This window comes from Aethalodelphis obliquidens, unplaced genomic scaffold (assembly GCF_003676395.1).
Source record: "Aethalodelphis obliquidens isolate GAN/ISIS:26980383/991018 unplaced genomic scaffold, ASM367639v1 scaffold7, whole genome shotgun sequence".
NCBI classification, from domain to species: Eukaryota; Metazoa; Chordata; class Mammalia; order Artiodactyla; family Delphinidae; genus Aethalodelphis; species Aethalodelphis obliquidens.
In genome coordinates, this window is record NW_020837951.1 from 7,502,876 (window position 1) to 7,524,987 (window position 22,112).

The 22,112-nt window shown below is 54.8% G+C and overlaps 2 protein-coding genes across 7 annotated transcripts; one reads left to right on the forward strand and one right to left on the reverse strand.

Moving 5' to 3' along the window:
• SWI5 (SWI5 homologous recombination repair protein) lies at positions 1 to 5,249 on the reverse strand. Its single transcript, XM_027104106.1, is given in 7 exon segments — positions 1 to 311; positions 1,812 to 1,906; positions 2,716 to 2,837; positions 4,570 to 4,618; positions 4,945 to 5,037; positions 5,039 to 5,056; positions 5,224 to 5,249. Coding segments are annotated over 7 exon segments (468 nt in total). The 3' UTR covers positions 1 to 246.
• A 90-nt stretch (positions 5,250 to 5,339) lies between these two features.
• GOLGA2 (golgin A2) lies at positions 5,340 to 21,681 on the forward strand. 6 transcript variants are annotated; one of them, XM_027104692.1, is made up of 27 exons: positions 5,340 to 5,475; positions 6,762 to 6,884; positions 7,834 to 7,914; positions 10,790 to 10,906; positions 11,181 to 11,224; positions 11,326 to 11,389; positions 12,159 to 12,218; positions 12,417 to 12,497; positions 13,308 to 13,346; positions 13,621 to 13,683; positions 13,770 to 13,863; positions 13,967 to 14,073; positions 15,060 to 15,118; positions 15,422 to 15,563; positions 16,315 to 16,401; positions 16,508 to 16,615; positions 16,810 to 16,897; positions 17,403 to 17,740; positions 18,044 to 18,157; positions 18,879 to 19,103; positions 19,185 to 19,260; positions 19,470 to 19,561; positions 19,821 to 20,039; positions 20,129 to 20,231; positions 20,327 to 20,433; positions 20,507 to 20,657; positions 20,747 to 21,681. In XM_027104692.1, exons 1-27 carry the CDS (start codon positions 5,392 to 5,394, stop codon positions 20,962 to 20,964), a joined length of 3,084 nt encoding a protein of 1,027 aa, XP_026960493.1. In that variant the 5' UTR covers positions 5,340 to 5,391; the 3' UTR covers positions 20,965 to 21,681. The 6 variants fall into 6 exon arrangements, with proteins under 6 accessions (XP_026960493.1, XP_026960494.1, XP_026960496.1 ...); XM_027104693.1 differs by having other exon boundaries at positions 19,473 to 19,561; XM_027104695.1 differs by lacking the exon at positions 12,417 to 12,497 and having other exon boundaries at positions 5,350 to 5,475.
• Positions 21,682 to 22,112: the final 431 nt, after the last annotated feature.

The following is a 22,112-nucleotide window of genomic DNA, read 5'->3' on the forward strand; positions in this document are numbered from 1 at the left end:
TTCGCACCAAAATCGCTCATATGTTTATTTACAAACAGGATACATATACACATACACAGGTATCACTGGAACATTTCAGGAACCTCAGGGCTGGGAACACCCCTTCCTGACTCGGCTTGGGCTCTCTAGAAAAGGGCTTCTGACACTTTCTCACTGGAAAGCCTGTAGGTGCTCTGGTTGGGCTTTCACTGCTTCTCATGTCCACATCGGCCTCTCCCAGTGGGCCGTGGACAAGGGGCTGTGAGCTCAGTCATTCATGTCCAGGTCAAATTCTGGATACAACTCTTTGGTGGTGACACCTCGGATCACAGCTGAAAGGAAGGAAGGAAGGAAGAATGTCCAGTGGGAGAAGTAGGAGGGAAAATGGCCAAAACCCTGGCCTACCCAGGACCCTCTCCAGCACTTTCTTCCTGCTCCCCTAGTTGGCCCAGATAACCCTCCTGCTACCCCTTCCAGGCTCCTCCACGGTGGGCCCTGTCTGGTCCCTCCAAACTAGACTCACTTAACCCTCACCCACGTGAAGGAGCAGCAAGAGTCATGTGCTGAAAGTGTAAGTGTACACTCACATTGCATCAGTGGCCAGCTGCAAACCCTGGCCCATGTGCATGCCCTTGCCACTTGGTGATGCCCTTCCTCATGCCTCCTCACAGACTCTTCTCTCCTCCCAAGGGAAGGGGTCTCCTCAGAGGCCTGCCCTGACCACCCTGTCTCATCCCCACCTGCCACCCTGTTCATACCTCAATATTTTCCATCTGTCTTTTGTCTCCTTCACTGCACTTAACACATTTTATAATTCATTTATTTGTGTTCCTTTACTTCTTGACCATTCCCCTCCCCCACCCCAACACCAAAACGTAAGTCACATGAGAATGGAGACACTCAAGTGTCTGGTTCACCAAAATGTCCCCATACCCTGTTGAGTAGCACAGAGTAGGTGCTCAGGAAATACTCACTGAATGAATGAAAGAGGACACTCCGCCTGCTCCAGGTCCTATGACCTGGAAGGACAGGTCTCAAACTGGGTTCTGTCGAAACAAGAGCTTATTCCTCTTGCCCTCTAGGCGACAGTCCCCTCACATTCCTTTCTTCTTGGGCCCTGATCGTCCTCCACCCACTTCTGTTTTCTCCCTCCCCTCCTTTGAGACCCATTCCCCACTGACACACGGAGAAGCCCTTCCTGCCGTGGAAGCCCGGATGCTGATGGGCAATTCTGCGACAAGAGCTACAACTCAGGCAGCCAGCGGGCAGACAGCCCAGCTCTGGGCACTGTCCCAAATGGTCCCTGCTGGCTGAACATCAGAGTGCCCACCGATCCACGCCAGGTGATGAAACCAAGGCCACCTACACGTTTCCTCACCTCCAAGGTGGGCTGTCCCAGCCAGCTCAGACACACAGGTGCCTGTGTCTCGGCTCAGCCCTCTAGATAGTGAGACTGTGTTCGAGGAGGAACAAAATACCCCTTTAAGCCACAGAGTTCCCCTTGCACTTTCTGCCTCTGTAGCATGTCGGCCACCTGAGGCGAGGCTGGGGTCTCCATTGGTCTGAGTAGGCCCCGGAGGACTGGGAACCCTAGTCCTCAGGCAGGCGGGTGAGCCCAGACTCAAACCTACCTATAGCTCCAAAGCAGGCTCTATACCCGAGGGAAAAACCGCAGGCACTCAGGTAAGAGCTGTACAGCTGCTTCGCGAGGTGGCCAGGAAGGGGAAGGGCATTCAGGGAGCGTGGCAGTTGAGAATGGTAGGGGGGTTGGGTAAGTTTAGAAGGCCCAGGAGCAAAATCCCACCACCCCTGGGGCATGGGGACTCCCTCACCTAGTTTGCCTAGCAGCATCTGGCCTACATCCTTGATGTCATTATACTCATGGAGCTGGGAGATGTGGTCCTCCAGTTCATCGACACTGTAGCCTCTGGGGTGAGAAATGGAGAGAGAGAGAGAGAGAGAGAGAGAGAAAACATCGTTGAGAAAGCTGCTCCAAGGTTCAGAGAGTAACGAGGCATCTATTTAACAAATGTTCACTAAGGGCCTACTGGGTGCTTGGCATTGGGAACTAAGATAGTGATGCCAAGATAGACCCTGCCCTCATGAAGCTTAAGGTAGGGCAGGAGATCTGCCTACTCCCTCACTCCTGGCACATTCTCCCTGTACTCTTAGGGAGGCAGCCTCAGCCACGCTGGTACTATGTAACCCTGGTCACAGCCAAGGGATTCACAGATGGGCACATGAGTGGCTAATCAGATCCCCTCAAGGGTGACATGCACATTCAAAGGCTGCTCAGTCTGTGCCATGTGACTGGAGCAAAGGGCATGGGAAAACCCAGGAGTTGTGGAAGAGCCAGCTTCCCCTGGGCACTGAAAACCCCACCTGTGGAGGGAGGACAGAGCCCATGTGCGGACAGAAGCAGAGGTAGAGACCGTGGGCCCCAGAAAAGACTGGGAGAGCCATGGCTTTCCAGTTCCCAGGTCCCCTTATTCTCCTGGGAATTCCTGGCACAGTCCTGTTTTTATGCTAAGCTAGGTTGCAGTTACTGGGCACTAGTTAAATGTTATCTAGAGATTCCCTGGCAGTCCAGTGGTTAGGACTCGGTGCTTTCACTGCCATGGCCCAGGTTCAATCCCTGGTCAGGGAACTGAGACCCTGCAAGCTGCATGGCGTAGCATGGCCAAAAAAAAAAATAAAAGTTATCTTAAGCACACTGAGGAAGCCAAAGAGACTTACTCAGATATTAATTGGGAGATTTCCTTGTCCAGCATGTCCTTCTTCTCCTTCAGCTTCTGAACGTCAAGGTGCAGAGAATCCTCGCTGGCCCCATCAGCCTGGCCAGACTTGGGAGATGGCCGCTGCGTGGCACAAAGAGTCATAAGCCAGACTGACCAATTATCTACAATTCAGAACCTACACATTATCCCCCAATATCCACTCCCTGCTTCTGGTTGGTAATAGACACCCTCCACCCCAGAATAAGACTACATTTCCCAGCTTCCCTTGGAATTAGATGTGGCCCTATAACTAAGTTCTGGCAAGTGGAACTTAACTAGAAATAGCATATGCGATGTCTGGGAACTGTCCTTCCAGGGAAAGGGCATGCCTTTCTCTAGCCTTCCTCTTTCTTACCAGCTGGAGGGATGCTGGAGTTGGTGTCTTGGATGATAGAGGTTATGGGTCCCTGATGACTGTTGGTCCCTGAAGCCACCATTATTTGGGGTTTTCTTTCACTCCCAGCCAAACCCAACTTTAACTAAAGGGCCCATCCTGGTTCCCAATCTGACCCCAGAGAATCTTGGATTCTCCTGTCAAGTCTATGATGTCACTGGCTTTATAATCGCATTGGGTAGCAAAACCCATCCCTGGGGCTACAGTTCATCTTTGTCCTTTCTGCGTCTACAAGCTGTGAAGGGCGGTGCCTGGTACACTGCTAATTTTCAGGAAATGTTTGTTGGAGCAACTGTAATACAAGAGACCGAGGAAGACGTGGTTCCCATTCTTAGGACAGGGGATTTTAACCAATCAGTCAACAAATCGTGAGTAAACACTAGCTACCATGGCAAAGGCTCCAGGGGTTCAGCAATGGATAAGACATCAAGCCCGGCCCCCTGCCTTCACGGAACGTATAGCCTAGTCCCAGACATAGAACCCCCAACAGTCACGCTGTTCCTCCAGAAATTTCCGTTTAAATCTCTGCTCACAGGTCACACGTCATCAGAAAGTCCTTTCCTGACCACCCCGTTTACATGGCCACACCTCAATCACTATCCTTTTGTCCTGATGTTTTCTAACATCTATCACCACCTGACATATTGTATATTTCATTAATATTATTTTCACTGACGGCCTTATACCACTGGAGTGTAAACACCATGACGGCAGGGACTCTGTTTTATTCACCGCTGATTGTCCTGTGTCTGCAACAGTACCTGGCACATAGTAAGCACTATTTCGAATGAATGCGTCAAATTGAATGAGTGAATGACAAATACCAATCAACTAACTACCAGTCTGAAAAGCGCTTTGAAGTTGAAGTACAGTGTTCTAGGGGAGTGGCTAACAAAGCTATTGGCCTGAGCCCGAAGTGGGCCTAAGACGTCTCTGAGGAAGCTCAACTTTAAAGGATGTGTAGGCATCAGTTTGGCCAAAAGCTGGAAGAAAAAGTATTCCAGACAGTGTATAGAAATGCCCTAAGGCAGGAGAGAGTACACGTATGCGAGGAAAACGGAGTGGTTTCCATGTGGGTAGAATGGGTGAGGGAGGGATAGTGGTGTGAAAAGAACAAAACCAACCGGCCACTTGTGGTGCTGTCAGGAAGGATGAGAGACAGAGCCCATCTGGAGAGCCTGGGGGGACCGCTGACAAAGTACAGGACGCTGTTTCTTCTTTGAAGCTTGGTGGGCAGGAGGAAAAGATGGGGAAGGACTGAGGAATGACCTAGAGTTTCTCAGCAGAATGAGGTCAGCTGGGGAAAGACCTGGAAGAGGACTGGGGGTGGGTCAGCTGCTGCTGGGGACGGAGAGGAGGGCTGGGAGCAGCAGTGGGGTGCAGGGTGGAGGGCAAGGAAGGGGGCACAAGCATACTCACAGGGGATCGGAAAGCCCCGCGGCAACTTTTGGAAAGTCCTGCTTGAGTCCTGTAGAGGAATCCGAGGGAAAAAGGCTGATTGGATCTAGAGGCCGCTTTGGGAGGAAAGGGGTACTGTGAGGGTGTGAGAGGAGGAACTGCTGTGAAGTACAGAGACCGGGACTGGATCCGGTTGGGAAGAGGGTAGATAACGCTCCCGGGATCGGGGTAGGGATTCTGGAGGAAGGAGAGATTCTGATGTGGAGCAGGGGAAGGGGGGGGTGGTCTCTGGAGGCGATCTCTGGGGAGAGAAAAGTCTGGGGCAGAGCTTCGGGGAGTCAGGAAAAGTGACTGGGAAGAGATGTGCTTTCCCCCTGCTGTCCGCTCCTCGCCCACCTCCTCAGCCCTGGGGTCCGGGGCCCCTGACTCGGGGAGCTCTGCAGTGCCGGAGGGTCCAGGGCGGGTGCGGAGAAGCGGCCCCTCAGGTCCGCCCGGTATTCGCAGTTCTCTGACGCACACCGAAACTCCACAGAGCTATAGCTACGTAAGCACGCTGCGAGATCCGGCCCCGCCCTTCCCCGCCGTTCGTCGACCAGGTGGACAAGGAGAGCGGCTGCGCACGCAGTCTTTATTAGGCCTTCCCCCGTCCCTCCTGGTAAACTGTGGTTTAGCCACGCCTCTTTCCCTTTCAACTTTCTCATCGACTAATAGGATTAGGGATTTGAGGCTCTGCTCAAACCGCTGCGGCCTAGTAACGCCCTGGTCCCTCCTCTTTTGGCTTCGTCTCACAGCGGCGCTGTGGCTGCCGGAAGCAGTTCCGCAGTGCTTGCCGGGATCGTGCTGATGTGGCCCCCCCCCTTTCCCCCGCCCCGTCCCGGGATGTCGGAAGAAACCCGACAGAGCAAATTGGCTGCGGCCAAGAAAAAGGTAAAACGTGCGGGGTCGCGGCTCCCTGACCCAGCCCGAGACCCCTCCGACGGCCGGGCCATGGCCAGAGTCTGTGCTGCCTTCGAGGCACACGGGGCGAGCCTCTCGGCGCCCCTTGGCGTCCCCCTCCAAAAGTATTCTCAGCCAGTCCCGCCCCCCGGCAGCCCAGCCCCCGCCCTCGCTCGTCACCCCGGGGTGACTTTGGGCCGGTGACCCCAGGGGCTTCCCGCACCAGGCTCGGCCCTCGCCTCCTGCCGCCCAGAACCGGACCTCCTGGGTTCCCTGGGCTCCCGGTCTCAAGGACCTCGGTCCTGGCCTTGCGTTCCCCTCCCCCACCGCTGAACGGCGACTCGGGCATCGGTAGGGAGGAGTGGAAAGTAGTTACGTCATAATCCCCCTCTGAACTGTCATTACCGCCACGAGCCCGGTGTTTGATCTTACTACCCAGTCCCCCTGTGTTTTCACATTCCTTCCGGATTCTCTGGTCGCAGCACAAATTTCTAGCTTGAAGGGGACTTGGGACTATGGGACCTAGGTCCCACCTGGGTTTCAGGCTCCCTCACTCTAGACTGTACCCCATCCTTTGGTGTCGATAGCGTAAAAAGCCAGTGATCTCGAAACATTGACAATATCTCTGGGTGGCAGTGGGGAGAATGTGCTTTGTTTAGTTTGGTTTTTTCCCAGGTTTCTATCCAGAGAGACTTTCACAGTTTTAATCTGAATCTTCTACCTTACATTCTAATGCGCTGTGATTCTGAGACCAGAATGCCCGTCATTCAGTGCTCCTTTGGAGTGAGATCTGCTTATCCTCTGTGGAACAGATCGCGTGAAACTGAACTTCACAGCTGGGACTCTTTCCCAAATCATCATCTGAACATGGGTTGCCCTGAGTGCCACAGGATAAACATGGGACTGGAGCATCAGTTTTGCTTGATTCTCTTGAGAGAGAAAAAGCCTTTTATATTAATGTGCTTAGGGATGACGTTTGCATAGATTTGTAAGATTATAATAGACTTCTCTCTGAAATGGTGTTTGGGTTGTCCTCTTTCTGTTACGTTCCCAGATTCACTAGGGGTGTGTGCGTTCACTGCCTTCTGCCATTAGGATACACTGATGTAAAAGTTTGAGAAGCAGTGGTGTGCAGCTCTAAAAGAGGTGTAAGAAAGGACCCTGATGTCTGATTAAATGTTTACTTTTCCACCTCTGCTTCCTGTAAACTGTAAAGTAAGATGTGAATATAGGGGGCTTATAGGTCTCATGAGCCTCACTGCTTTTCCTTTTTGCAGTTAAGGGAGTATCAGCAGAAGAACAGCCCTGGTGTTCCTGCAGCAGCTAAGAAAAAAAGAAAGATCAAGAATGGCAGTAGCCCGGAGAAAACCACTTCTGGTGGTTGTCCCTCACCTGAGGATGTGAGTCTTGCCACCTTCCGGGGATGGGGTGCTCAAGGGACAGCAGGAGAGGGCAGTGGTTAAGATTGTGGAAGAAATGTCAGATATTGGCTAAGAAGTTTGGGTTTGAATTCTACCTCTCCCTCTGTTGGGGATATGGTTTTGGGCAAATTGTTTAAGCTCGTTGGGTCTCTGGTTCCACATTGGTAAAACTGGGGTAATACTGTCTTACACTTATGAAGTTTAAATGAGATTGTTGTGGTTTTTATAACAATCTCCTAATACAGGGCCTGGTGCAGAGTAAACATTCAGTAAAGAGTAGTTGCTATTTGACTTACTGCTCTGGTGATCTTCCTCAGCCCCGTCCTCAGTGGGAAGCCAGGCAGTGAGAACAGCCTCTTGTCCTCAGGCTCTCCATTTAGAGGCACCAACAGAACCCCAGGGTGTGGTGAGGAGAATCCCTAGTCCCTTGGATTAGGAGATCATCTGAGTTTCAAGGCCATCTTTGCCACCAGCTTGCTGGGTGACTTCAAGAAGATCACTTCTTCCCCTGGGCCTCAGTTTCCTCATCTGTAAGATGACACTGTTGGATCAGATCCTTGTCTTTCAGACTTATTTTTTAGCTGTAGCCCACTTTGTTCAAGCGGACCCTTGTTCTGAAGTCTGGTTTTTAAAAGTCTGGGCCTGAGGGTCTAAGAAGCTATTAAGAGCTGCACTGTTGGCCTAAGGAGCTATGTGACTGCATTGTTCCGGGGACTTTTCCATCTGTTTACCTTGATTTCTGCCTCTGGCAAGGCAGCAAGTGGCTGTTTGGATAATGGCACAGGCTGTGGTATTGATCCCTTTCTGTCTTCTCCAGCATTCCATTGCCCTGAACCCATCTCTTCTTCCTTCCCTGACTCTCTTGCCTCTCTAAGCCACTTTTCTCTTTCTCTCCCTGCCCTTGTTTTTCCCTTTTCGCCTCCTATAGATTCAGGACATTCTGAAGGTGCTGGTGTCCGACCTTAACCGCTCCAATGGGGTAGCGATCCCCCCATTGGACAAGTGGAAGGTGAGGCAGTGCCGAGACCCCCTCTCTGGCTTGCTCCCTCCCAGCTCTGCATGCCCTGAGGCTTCTCTGGTTTGGGGGATACTTGGCCTCTGGCTTATTTTATGTTGCTGTCATTAACCCTGGGCCTGTTCATGTCTGCTTTTCACCTGCTTGGTTGATTGGGTTCCCCCCTGACCCCCCCCCCCATCTTTTATCGTCTTGGAGAAGGTGAGATGCTCCTTGGAGGTTAAAGGTAACTTGGGAATAGCTTCCAGAGCAGGTGTGTGGGATTTGGGCTCTTTGAGCCTCCAGTCTGAATGTCCGTGGTGCTATCAAACTAGGAGAGGTTAAATAAAACCAAGCCTTCAAGTCTTGGCCCCTGGGCATCTGACCCCAAAAGACCAATAGACCACAAAGTAGTTGGTGATTTTTTTTTGAGTTGATCAGTTCATTTTGGTTTGGCAGTAGGGAATGTAGGGTTAAGAGAAAAGGAGTTTGCATTATAGTTACAAGGATTGAGGTTATTTTTTTCAGTGGAGCTATCTGTAAGGGATGTGAGGTTAACCAAACACATGAGTGGTCAGGACATTCTGCCCCTATTCTCTTTTAAAAATTAACTGGACATTTAACCATATTCAGTGGGCCCTTGAGAGCAGAGGCATGTTGCTAGGGGCTGTAGAAAACAGATGAAAGAAACATTTGGAATGTGGCAATATTCCAAATGCTCGACAAGGCAGAGCTTGGTTCTAAATGGACTCGAGGCTGGAGGGTGTGGCATTTGAGACCGGTTTGAAGATTAGAGGTGGGTAGCAGTCATCCACATTGAGAGTAGGGGAAATGGGAGTCCCAGGCAGAGGGTGTAATACAGGTAACAGCCAGGATTATGAGCTCGCAGAGTACTTTCCAGAAAGGCGGGGAGCCTGGGGTGTCCCTGGACTAGGAGATGACCTCCTCCGGACATGATGTTGTCACTTCCTCCTTAATTAACTTCCTCGGGGGACATCTGCCAGGCTAGAGGAGTAGGGCTGGAAGGGGGCCAGGTCCTGCTGGAGATGGGCACGGGGAGAGGGGCTGGGACGGGGAACTGTTGGCTGGGGTTAGAGAGTCTTTCAATCATCAGGACTGCTCATGCCCGGTCGGTCGGGTCTGTCCAGGTGCTGTGACTCACCTTGTTGACTCAGAGGAGATGCTGGGTGGCACGGGGAGGGGAGCGCAGGCCTACAGGAGTCCCGAAGCTGTGCATCTGTACTCTTGTTCTAAGACCCTGGGCCCGCATCCTTCTGCTCTCCTGGAAATGAAGACGCAGATCCCCATATTCCCTTCTTGTCGTTTTAAAATTCTCTCTATATCAATAATTGTTTCTCACTTAAGTTTTCTGCTCTAGTAGTGCAGGCCTGTGATTGCAGTATCCTGGGCAGAGCTGATGACATTTCCAGAACTGAGGACTAGTGGATAGAAAAATAAGGTTTTTTTTTTTTAATGGGATGGGACATTGGAGGGGAGTGGACAATGTTTTTTAAAATTCCATACTTAGCTATATGACTCAAAATTATGAAATAACTTGGTTGCTCACAAAGTTGTCATATTAAGTATATTTAAGTCCTCAGAAAAAGACTTTTTTCCCCTTCTGAGCTTTCTTGTTTCTAATGCTAGGGATCCGTGGGCACCCAAGAGGCCAGGAGGGACCCAGGGCTCGCCAGGGCCCGTGGCTAAGAGTGTGCTCCCCTCCCCCAAAGTCTCATGCCTAGCCAGCTGCTGAACCCCCGCTCTTACCTATTAGATTCAGTAGTCCAGGTTGACAAGGCAACACCAGGTTCTGGCGTCAAAGGTCACAGCGTGGACAGTCACCAAGCAAACAGCTTGATTCATCTTCAGCTCCCCAGGCTCTGTGCTGCTTGCTCTAAGGAGGGCAGTAGCTTTGGGTTTTCAGAGGCCAGGGCTGAGGCTCCAGAGAGCAGGCAGCCCTTTCCCCCAAGAGAGGTGCAGCCTCTTCCTTCCAGACTCAGCTTCGTTGGCCAGGCCTTGGCTCCCCGGTGCTCTTCCCTCGTCAAGCTTTGGCTTATCAGCCCTCTTCCCCATCTCACCTATTGAACATTAGATCCCTCGAGCCAGAGGCTTGGACTAAGTGTCAGGCCTGAGCCTGGAGAGAGGCCGAGTGGGGCTCTGGTCAAGCAAGTGGATCCATTTGGGCCAAGAGAGAACTTCTCCGTGGCTCCTGGCCCTCAATCCCACGTTTGTTCTCCAGGATGACAGGAGTCAAAGCATAGACGTCTTACCTCTGGTTTCTCAGCTGTTTCTTGGTTGGGTAGGTGTTTTGGAGCCAGGAGGTTGGGATGGGTAGTGGCCATGGTTTTCTTTTTACCTGTAAGAGCAGGGAGAGCCTTCTCGTTGGGCAGCTTCTTTCCCAGCAAAGGCCTGAGTCATGGAGACACACCAGTAGTTGCAGGAAGGATGGAAGGAAGGAAGGGAGAACAAGAAGAAAGAGGCAGATCGCTCTGCTCCTTCATCACTGCCACCCTCTGCCCAGCGTGGGGCCCCGGGTGAGGGGCCCTCTGGGCACAGACTGGCTTTCTGGAAGAGCAGGGCCTTGCTTCTCCCTGACTTGGCACACCTTCCTTCCACCTGCTGTAGCTGCCGTAGGTCAGCCAGGGAGCTGAGCTCCAGGGAGAACAAGGCCCTCGTGTTCTCGAAGGAGGCTGTGCAGTCCTGGAAGGCTGCAGACTGGCCCGAGGTCTGGGCGAGCCGTAGCCACCCCCCAGAGTGGCTCCCAGCATGTGTGACTGTCACTCTGACTGCAGCAACACCTGTCCTACCCGCTCTGCACCCCTCCATTCATGGCAGTGAGACGACTTTTGCCCTGCGTGGCCCCCTAACCCCCTGCTCTGTTCTGTGACAGGCGCCCAAAGACCGCGCCGCTCCTGTTACACCGTCTGCTGATGACACCGTGTCACCTGGCGGTGTCCCTTCCCCCTGTGCTAGTCCCCCCCGTGTCACTAGCATGGCATCAACTCAGGTTCGTGCCTCTTCCCCCTTGGCCTGCTGCCCCACTCTGTGCTCATCCCCTCCTCCTTCCTGGAGGACTGGACCTACCGTGGAGCCTCTTCCCCTTTCTTCAGGTAGCTTGGCTCCTAGAGCGAGGCGCCCTTCCTGAGGACTGGGGTGGGGGAGGCCAAGAGCAGGTTCTCCTTGAGGTGCGGGCAGACGGAAAGCGGTTGGAATGAGCTTGGCGCCATGGGTGGTTCTTACTGGAAACTGAATGACCGATTCATACGTTTCTTTCCAAACAGAACCGTGATGCTGACAATGATCCTAGTCCCGTTGACGAAAGCACGTGAGTGTCTCCCGCGGGGCCAGCAATCCCTAGGCCACTGCCCGTGACCCCCTCTTTCCCATCGAGCCTCCTGCACCCCTGACTGCTGTGTTCATCCTCAGATCTTTCTCATCCACTGAGAGCCTGCGACAGCTATCTCAGCAGCTCAACGGTCTTGTGTCCGAGGTACCACCCCCAAAATTGGAGCCCGGAGTGGGCTAGAGAGGGAAGGAAAATATGACGGAAAGAAACCGAGACAGAGGTTCCCAAGAGGAAGGGAAGGTCCTGGGACCAGGCAGCTTGGCTGGATGATGTTTAGCTAGTCATTACTTCTCTGAGTCTCTTTTTTTTTTTTTTTTTTTATAAATTTATTCATTTATTTGTTTGTTTGTGGCTGCATTGGGTCTTTGTTGCTGCACGCAGGCTTTCTCTAGTTGTGGCGAGCGGGGGCCACTCTTCGTTGTGGTGCGCAGGCTTCTCATTGCGCTGTCTTCTTGTTGCAGAGCACGGGCACTAGGCGTGCGGGCCTCAGTAGTTGTGGCTCGCGGGCTCCAGAGTGCAGGCTCAGTAGTCGTGGCACACGGGCTTAGCTGCTCCGCGGCATGTGGGATCCTCCCAGACCAGGGCTCGAACCCGTGTCGCCTGCATTAGCAGGTGGATTCTTAACCACTGTGCCACCAGGGAAGCCCTGAGTCTCCTCTTTGACGCTGTCCAAATGAAGGGGTTGGATCATGAGATTGGTTACATCATTTTATCCTGTAGATGAGAGCTGCTTGGGAGGGGGGGACAAGGGGGAATTAAGAACAAGGAGAAATTTGCACAGGAAGGGGTTAAGGGGCGGGTGGCAAGTTAGGCAGAAAAGGAAATGTTGCCAGTTGATGGGGAAGATGTTGGAGGGCTTAGGCCTTGAGGGGGATAGATCACGTTTCCATGTGAACCCTTTCATCTCTCCTAGTCTCCATCTTACATCAACGGGGAGGGTCTAGCATCCTGTACTGACATAAAGAATCTGGAGGTAAGGGGGCCTGCACCGTGGCCCGGTGACCCTGCAGGCCAGCCCCCACCTGCCCCCACCTCCCTCCTCCCACAGCGGGGGCTGCGTGCCCCACTACCAGCTGACACAGCCCAGACACCCCCCAACCCTAGTGATCGCTCTCTCTGCCTCCCCCACCCCTCCTCCAAGTCCTCCTCTTCCTCTCTGCATGCGCCTCAGAGCCGGTACCAAGAACTATCAGTAGCCATGGACTCCAGCAATCTAACAAACAAACAACTCAGTAGCAAGATAGAGCAATTGGTAAGAGTCCAGCGTTGTCCCCGGATTCCACGCTGCCAATCTGGGGCCCCAGTCTCACCTTGGGGCTCTGAAGAAAGGGGGTGGGGACCCCGGTGCCAAGGGAGAATGGGGTGCAGGGGGGCCTAGGTCTCAGCTGGAGGGACCCCGGAGCACGGCACGCAGCATGGCTCTCTCTGTGGCTGCCCTCTTTGCCTACTCTGTTCTCCAGAGACCCCCCACTTGAGTCCTCCCCACGCTTGCCCTGGGGCTGTTGCCTGTAGGGGGAGCACTAGCTTGACCGGTGTGTCCCAGCCCTGACTCAGCCCCTGATTTGTTCCGACTTGGACCTTGGACAAGTCAGCTGTCCTCTCTGGGCTTTAGTTTCCTGAGGAGGTAGGATTAGAGGGTGTCCAAGGTTCCTTTAAGCTCAAAAAATCAGAGATTTAAAGGTCCTTTTCGTTCCCATATCTTTGCTCTTAAGAACGGAACCTGGCCTGCAGTGTGTGCTCAGGAAACATTCCTTGAGTGAATGAATGCCCCCTTCCATATTGTGAGCTGGCAGAGGGTGGTCTGACCTTCTCAGACTCCATTTCTAGAGGTTTATGTCATTGTCCCTTCAAGGGAATCAGATCCAGACTCTCACTACTGTAGCCGTGATTAAAACTTGCCAAGACCCAAAGTCTCTTAGCTTGAGAAGCGTTCATCCATTTATGTCCCCATGAACTCTCCCTTTCTAACCCATTCCTGGCCCCTGCCCGTCCCTCCTCCTTGGTCTGAGGATCGTGAGAAAGGGGGACAATCTCAGTCACCTTCCTATGACTCTCCCCACAGAAACAAGAGAAACAGGAAACTTTGGATCGACTGGAAAAAGTAACGCGATTTCTTTGTCTGCTCCTCCCGTGGCTGATGGGTTTGGGGGAGGAGTCAGATGTAGAGGCCCATTCTCCTCTTGCCTGCTGGCAGCCTGGAGAAAGAGGGGGCCTACCCCCTGCCCCTCCCCACCCATCCCCTACTCCCGGGGTGGCCAATTATCTGTTCTCATCGGTGGGCCTGTCCTGGGCCAGTGATGACATTCTGGGGGCTATATCCTTTGCTATTTCACCTCTGCCTACCAGTAAGAGCTGTTTCTTCTCTTTTCCTGCAGGAGAAGAAGGAATTTGAGAAGAAGCTCGTGAAGGAACAAGGGGCTCTGAGAGAACAGCTGCAGGTGAGTGGGCTGAACCAGGGTCCCTCACGGCCCCCAGGAAACATTGCTTTTCTGCTTTTAGCACTTGTTTGCCCTTTCTCCCAAAGGTCCACATCCAGACCATAGGGATTCTGGTGTCTGAGAAGACGGAATTACAGACAGCTCTGGCTCACACCCAACAGGCAGCCAGGCAGAAAGCAGGTGGGAATCTAGGCACCCTTTGACCCCTCGGCCCGAGGGGCACACTGGCTGGCCTTCAGCGAGATTCCTTCTTTGGGCTTCCCTTCTCATGCTGTCATTTCAGAAGAGTTGGAGGACCTTGCTAATTGCCTGCGGTCATCCAGGCAGCGTGTGGGAGAGCTGGAACGGACGCTGTCTGCCGTCTCCACGCAGCAGAAGCAGGCCGATAGGGTGAGCCCAGCAGTCTGCCCATCTGCTGGAGGTGGTACGTGGGTGGGGTGAGCCTAAAGGTCCCTTCGGCAGCATGGAGTGACTTGCTGCCCAGAAGGCAGCACTGGCCCTGTGTTGCTGCTTTAAAGTTGTGTGATTGTGAGAAGCAACCCGGGCGCGAGTTGGTTGCTATGGCGAGTTGTTGGGGGAGGGGGGAGTGCTGTCTAGAGCGAGCGCTGGATGCAGAGCCCACAGCCGGAGCGCCAGCCTTGCCCTTTACTGGCTGCGGGCTCTGGCCCAAGTGCTAGGTGTTCGGGCTGTGAAGGTTCAGAACAGTATTTTTATCCGTTACCGCACTAAGAGAGAGAGAAGTACGTGTGTGAAATACGTATAAGACAGGTGGGAAAGGATTCATAAAAGCCCAGGGGACAGGAACAGGATGGCTGAGAGACGTGGCACTTCGGCACCTTCTGAGTTAGGGGCTGTGTGAGTGTATCATCCATTCAAAAAATGAACAAGAGATTACAATACAATTTAATCCCCGCATCATATCTGTGCTCCCGCCCCGGGGAGAGAACATGGTTCAAGAGTCCCAGCTCTAAGTGATGTTAGGCGAGCCACTTAACCTCTAACGCTCCGTGTCGTTCACCCGTAAAATGGAGGTAGTAACTGCCTCCCAGGGTGATTGTGAGCTTGAAATGGGAATGTTGGCTGAGAGAGTGTTCAGGAAAGGTTCAGACATGGGGCTGATAGCAGTGAGAATGATGGCAGTGTTACCTGCTGTCCCTGGGCCTGTGAGCCCGCCGTGAGTTAGAGCTCTCCACTTGCCTTTTCCACCCTTCCCGAGTTCTTATTAAAACCAAATGAGAACGTGAGCTTGGAAGTGCTTTGAAAAAATATAAAGCCTGACACCAGGTGAGGACGTGTTGCTGGGAGTCGTCCTGTTGCTGCTGTTAGTCTGCATCTTCCACCTCCCTTCTCCTGACCTCGCCTCTCTGTGTTTGCAGTACAACAAAGAATTAACCAAAGAGCGAGATGCCCTCAGGCTGGACTTATACAAGAACAAGTAGGATAGGGATAGTGGGGGAGGGCTGGGAAGTGGGGAGGAGCTGAGGGAGCGGGTGAGGAGCTGGTATACAGCTTCGCATGCGTGCAGAGCCAGGCTCTGCTGTCCCAGCTGTGCCACCGACTCCTGCTGTGGCCTCAGGCCACTCATGTCCTCTCTGTGGCCTGCCACTTGTGACTCTTGATCCTGGGGTCCCTTCCAAAGCAACTGTTCTGTGGTTCTGTGGCAAAGGTAGTGGGTTGGTCACCGGAGTGACCCTTTCTGTTCTTTACTCACGCCTCCCTCCACTACCTCCGGTCACAGCAAAAGCAACGAGGACCTGAAGCAGCAGACCTCGGAGCTGGAGGAGAAGCTGCGGGTCATGGCGAAAGAGAAGGCGGCCATGCAGCTGGGGATGGAGGAGCTGCAGAAGAAGGTGGAGATGTCCGAGCTGCTGCTGCGGCAGGTGGGCCTGGAGCCCCAGGGAGTGCGGGCCCCACCTGGCGGGGCCCGGGCCTCTTAGGGTCACTGTGGGTGGCCTCCGGCCAGGAGCCAGAGCATTTGGATCCTCGTTCTGGTCCTGCCATAGACTCCTCTAGAGATAGGAGAAAAACTGGGGCCTTGCCCAGACCTCTGGAATCAGAAGCTCAGGGATAGGCCTTTTTTAGTTTTATTTTTAAAGAATCCTGGTTGAAAACCATTGTTTTATGGATGACAGTTACAAGGCTAGCCCGAGAGTCCGCTCCCTTCCTCTCGGGGCCAAGCCTCCAGGTAGACAGGGCGCTCAGGTCTCAGAGAGCCTCCTCTTTAGTTTTCCTGCATGCACAGTGATTTTCTGCCTTCCTGCCCTCAGTAAGGGTACGGTTAAAGTATGCCATGTTCATTTATTGGACTACTATGTAACCATTACAGAAATTAAGTATATCTTGTTTGCAGCAAAGTGAAATTAAGGTGCAGAACCATATATGATACACCCCGTGACAGCACAACTGCACTGTGCGTTAATTAAACGTGTTTGCGTGTGTATGGAGAAGGGTCGAGAAGGATACACACTGGATTGGGGTGGTTGGGGAGCCATGAGTATTTAGTAAAAATAAAGCCTGTGGACCTGGTTCTAATAACACGAGGACAACCCTGAGTTGTACGTTGACCTTTTGGGGGGCATTGTGTGGGGCAGCCTGGGCTTCCCAAATCCAACCTCATTTTTCACCATCCAGTTTTCTAGTCAACCTACCGCTGACAGCAGCCAGCAGTTACAGCAGGCCCTGAACGAGCAGGCACAGCTGGAGACCCATGTGGAGCGGGTGAGATTGTGCAGGGAGAGGGGTGCGGGAGGACGATGACCCCAGGTGACCGGGAGCAGGTGAGGCCCCAGACAGCCCGTGGTAACTTCTGTGCCCACTCTCGCAGCTGAAGGATTCTCTGAAGCAGCTGCAGGCAGAGAGAGACCAGTATGTGGTGAATATGAAAGAAGAGAACGCCGTTTGGCAGCAGAAGATGCAGCAGATGTTGGAGCAGGTGAGAGGTGACCTTCTACCCCCCTCCTTAGACAGGTCACCTGGGCATCTGTGAAATAGGAATCACGACACTTGCTGTGTGCAGCCAGAGGTGGAAGTGTGTATCTAGAGGGTGGGGGTGGAGAGGGAGGTGGTCGCCTGGCCTTGACCCCCTCCTGTGCTCTCCCCCCACCCCCCCACCCATGCTTTGGGCAGATGGGCAAGTTGAGGGAAGAAAAGGAGTGCAGCATGAGTCAGGTGCGGGAGCTGGAGACCAGTTTGGCCAAACTGAGGACCGAGATGGGTAAGCCAGGGCCAGGGGATCCGGGAGCAGGGTTGTGTTGGCGCTGGTGAGGGCGGCTGAGAATGGAGGTGAGTGGGTGGAAGGGCACCGTGGCCAAGGGAAAGAGGTCTGTCCCAGGAGTTGGCAAGTCTTGCAGTTTCCCTGCGCCTCAGGGTCCCCATCTGCAAAAAAGGGGTGAAGTGCCCACTGTGGTCTTGAGCATAAAGATGTGAGGAACTCTGTCTGAACGTGTCTTGAAAGATTGAGCCAGGAAGCCAAGATTTGGGGCAAGGAGGCTGAATCAGGAGCTGTGGACCAAGAAGAGGGTGTTTTGGAGGGACTTCCCTGGCGGTCCAGTGGTTGAGGCTCTGTGCTTCTGCTGCATGGGGGCACGGGTTCGATCCCTGGTTGGGGAAATAAGATCCCTCATGTCGCACTGGTGTGGCCAAAAAAAAAAAAACAAAACAAAAGCGGTTTTTGGAGACTGCAGAGGCGAGAGGCCCTGACGGTGTGCTCCCTTTCTCAGCTGTGCCTCCGCCTCAGGAGCCCCCAGCCGGGCCCTCGGAGGTAGAACAACGGCTGCAGGCGGAGGCCGAACAGCTACAGAAGGAACTGCAGAGCCTGGCACAGCAGCTGCAGGCTCAGGTGAAGGACAACGAAAGTCTGAGTCGCCTGAATCAGGAACAGGAGCAGCGGCTGCTGGAGCTGGAGCGGGCGGCCGAGTGCTGGGGGCAGCAGGCCGAGGAGCGCAGGCAGATTCTAGAGAGCATGCAGAGCGACCGCACCACCATCAGCCGCGCGCTGTTCCAGAACCGCGAGCTCAAGGAGCAGCTGGCTGAACTGCAGAATGGATTCGTCAGGCTGGTGCGCAGCCCTTCGCGGCCAGCCTGCCCTCCTCCCTGGCCAAGTCCTCTGGGGGCGGGGCGAGGCACTTAACCTGTCTGGGCCCTTGGTTTTCGCACCTGTAAAATGGGTGATATGGACCTTTTGTGAAATGGTGCCCACGAAGGCAGTCTGTGAGTCGGAGAGCCCTGCTCGGAGGGTTATGGGGGGAAGGGGCAGACTTTCCTACCTGCCTCCACCCTTCCCTGAGCTGTGGGTGGCAGACACCAAGTTCTGGGGTCTCCAGCTGCATTGGGTGGCCGCTGATTGCTTCTCTCTGTGCAGTCCAACGAGAACATGGAGATAACCAGCGCGCTGCATTCGGAGCAGCACATCAAGAAGGAGCTGGCCAAGGAGCTGGAGCAGCTGCAGGGGAGGCTAGGAGAGCTGAAGGAGACGGTAAGCCCTGCCCCAGCGGGAGGGCCAGGAGATAGGCACCAGCCTCTGGGGAGCCAGGGACCTGGGGCCAGGACAGGTGACCCCAGAGTCCTTCAGAGCCTGTGACTGCTTGTTGCCCCCGGCCTCTGATTTTCAGAGTTGAGTAGCCCTGGGCCATAGGTCATTGTCCCCGCTAGAGGCATCGAGCCCCTAATTAGAGGGGAAGAGAGTGTGTACGGTGGCCAGCTCCTTGGGTTCAGCCCTCGCATCTCTAAGCCTCAGTTTCCTTATCTTAAAAGGTTAGCGGGACTTCCCTGGCGGTCCAGTGGTTGAGACTCCACGGCAGGTGGTGCGGGTTTGATCCCTGGTTGGGGAACTAAGATCCTGCGTGGTGGTGTGGAGCTACCAAAAAAATAGAAAAGAAAAAAAAAAGGAGGTTATCATTTTCCTCCTAGAGGTGTTGGAGATTAGAGAATCATGCATGTAAAGCCTTAGGCGTTCAGTGTGCACCTCACAGATGTTGGCTGGAGCTCTACTTTTCCACCTGTCTGCGGCCTCAAGTTAAGATAGAAAGAAGCTTGCTATGAGGGCTGGGTGAAGGCGGCATGGGGCTCTGGGCAGCCAGCAGAGCCTCGCGGTGCCTGCCTCAGACAGAGGGGTCTGTGCCCAACCTCCCCAGTCTATGGGCTCCAACTGCGGAAGCGAGCCACAGCCTGTCCTCACCCCCAGCGTCTTCCCGCAGGTGGAGGTGAAGAGCCAGGAGGCTCAGGATCTGCAGCAGCAGCGGGACCAGTACCTGAGCCACCTGCAGCAGTACGTGGCTGCCTATCAGCAGCTGGCCTCTGAGAAGGCGGGGCTGCAAAAGCAGGCGCTGCTGCAAACGCAGCTCATGGACCAGCTGCAGCACGAGGAAGTCCAGGGCAAGGTGGCGGTCCAGATGGCCCACCAGGAGTTACAGGAGACCCAGGTGAGGGCGTCGGAGTGCTGGGCCCCTGACGGGAAAGCCTGCAACCTGTGTCCCTCCTCACTTTCTTTCCTGGCCTCTTAGGAGCGCCTGGAAACAGCCAACCAGCAGAACCGGCAGCTACAAGCCCAGCTGAACCTCATGGCTATGCCTGGGGAAGGTAAGTAGGACGGCCCGCAGGGAGAACACCCAGCCTGAGGAGCAGGGGGACTTTTAGCAGCGTGGAATTGAGTTAGAAGAGACCTTTAGGACAGCGAATCCTCTTCCTGCAGCGAGTGAGGTGAGGGGCAGAGCTGGGCGGCACGCTCTCTTCCCGGCCTGCTCGCCCTGCCTTGTTGGGTTGTCTGAGGCCCCTCCATGTGTCCCCAGCAGGAGGTGGACCAGACGGTGAGGAGAAGGATGAGGAGGCCCCCCGGCCGAAGCTGAGCGTGCCGGAGGAGCTCGACAGCCGAGAGCTGCTGGTGAGCTGACCTCCTACTCCTTGCCTGTCTTACTTCCTACCTCCTCCTGTGCTTCCTCTCAGACACTCTTTGTGGTTTCCCTCCCTCTGACTTCTCTGGACCCCCAAGCTCCCCTGGGAGCCATAGTCAGATGCCATGTCATCCTTGAACCACAGGCATGCCCACAAAGACCCCGAGAGGAGGAGCATCCCTCCGCCCGCCGCCCCTCGCTGGTCCTCAGTATCCCCCACAAAAGCATGCGCACACCTCTTGCCCGCAGGTGGCATTTTTTAACTCGGCCTTAGCCAGTGCTGAGGAAGAGCAGGCCCGGCTGCGCGGGCAGCTGAAGGAGGAAAAGCTGCGCTGCCAGCGCCTGGCTCACCTGGCAGCCGCGACCCAGGACGGGGCGGAGAAGGAGGCCCCAGCCTCCGGGATCGGGGGGGACAGTGTGCCTGCGGAGACCCACCAGGCCCTCCAGGTGGCCATGGACAAGCTGCAGGTGAGTGGGTCGCCCCCAGTGGGGTCCAGGAAGGGTGGGGGCCTGCGGTCAGATCGCTGCCGAGCCCTGACCTGCTGTTGTGGCTTCAGGGCCGTTTCACAGCGCTCATGCAGGAGAAAGTAGATCTGAAGGAGCGGGTAGAGGAGCTGGAGCATCGCTGTATCCAGCTGTCCGGAGAAACAGACACTATTGGTGAGTGGAGAGGCGGGGGCCCGGGGCGGGGGGCCGAGGGCTGGATCGCAGCAGCCCCGCACCTGAGCCCTGTTCGCCCTCCCCGCTCCCCGCAGGAGAGTACATCGCCCTTTATCAGAGTCAGAGGGCGGTGCTGAAGGCGCGGCACCAGGAGAAGGAGGAGTACATCAGCCGCCTGGCTCAGGACAAGGAGGAAATGAAGGTAGGGGTCCTTGTGACCGTCTCTGTGGGCGGGGGTGGGGTGGGGTGCGTGTGCTGAGCGCCTGTCCCTCCAGGTGAAGCTGCTGGAGCTCCGGGAACTGGTATTACGCCTGGTGGGCGAGCGAAATGAATGGTATGGCAAGTTCCTGGCTGCCCAGAACCCTGCTGGTGAGCCCACTACAGCTCCCCCAGCCCCGCAGGAGCCTGGTGGTGCCGAGCACGGTGGTGAGTAGCGCCCTCGGGGAGGACCGGCGGGCGGGCAGGGGAGAGCTGGCACACCACTCCGAGCCCTGCCTCTCTCTTTCTCTACAAAGGTCTCCGCGAGGTGAGCCTCAAGGACAACGTGGACCCCACCCAGGGGGAAGCCCTGCGGGGCCAGACGACCCCTGAGAACCCCACTGCGCAGCAGATCATGCAACTGCTGCGCGAGATCCAGAACCCCCAGGAGTGCCCAGTCTTGGGTAGCAGCACCTGCGTCCCCTTCTTCTACGAGACTGACGACAACGATGAAGTGAAGATCTTGGTGGTCTAACTGCCTGACACTAGCGGGCAAAGACCGGAGACCTGGGGCTGGGGCGCTCTGCCCCTGTCCGTACCTGCTGCCCCGTCCCTCCTTCCTGGCACCCCTTCATCCCTAAAAAAACCCCTGAAAAGGGGTATAGCCCCCTGTCTAATGGGGGGAGACAAATAGGTGCAGACCCCTTGCCATCTTGGCCAGGGCTGTGTCTTGATCTCTGGGCTATTAATAGTTCCAGAAAAACAAAGAGCCGGAGGCTCAGTAAAGGTAGTTTATTTATGAGGCTGCCGTTCTTGGGGAGCAGGGGCTCCCTGCTGGTCTCCTCACCCCCACCAAGCAGTCCTCCATTCAGAGGCACTTTGGGGCACAAGTGCCCCCCCTCCCCCTTGCCCAGCCAGACAACTGGGCAGCACTCTCACAGGCCTTGGGCAGGTTGGGCAAACCGAGGCCAGGCAAGGACATAAGCTGGTGGCGGGGTGGGCTCCCTCCCCAGTGTTTATACTGTAACTGTGTAACATTTTGTATATTCTGGAGGTAGGGAAGCCCCCTGTATCACATTGGAGGTTGGCGCTGGTAAATGGGGAGGACCTTCTATTAAATATTTGGGGCTGGGGAAAATTATTTATTGATAGCGTAGGTCGGAGAGAGAAGGTGGAGGCGGGGACGGGTTTGTGCCCGGGTGATTCGACTCCTGTTTCACTTTTTATTTCAGAATAAATGAATTTAGCCATACTGCTTGTTCTTGCGTGTTCCTTTTTCTTCTGTCGCTGGGTCCTGTGCCGTGAGCACTGAACAGGGAGTGGGTCCTGCCAGCAGAGGGCAAGCTTCTGGTTGTGCTGGTCCCCAGTGTGTCTGAGCACATCCAACCGGGCTGTTAAGAGATCTTCCAAGGCCTGTCACCTGCATGCTGCCTGGTGAAGACTGGGGGTTCCCGGGGGACCGCCGTGGGGCTCTCGGGGCAGTCCTGCCTTAATGACGGAGAGACTCAGAAGTCAGATCTAATCCCAGGGAGGGAAAGCAGGGTGCCACAGCACCCTGAGTGCTGACTTGTGGTCCAGGTGTTTTCCATTCCATCGCCCTGCCCCTCTGGTGGCCTGTTCTGCCTGTCCTTCCACAGTGCCTGCCTGGCCAGCACCTCACGGTCCTCCCTCCGCGCCCCCTAG

Bases quoted from the DNA above. Each gene is read 5' to 3' on its own strand.
- GOLGA2 (XM_027104692.1), top strand. From the start codon at position 5,392: ATGTGGCCCCCCCCCTTTCCCCCGCCCCGTCCCGGGATGTCGGAAGAA. The intron at 7,915-10,789 runs GTGAGGCAGTGC...GTTCTGTGACAG, and splicing joins CCCCATTGGACAAGTGGAAG to GCGCCCAAAGACCGCGCCGC. The intron at 16,402-16,507 runs GTGAGATTGTGC...CCACTCTCGCAG, and splicing joins TGGAGACCCATGTGGAGCGG to CTGAAGGATTCTCTGAAGCA.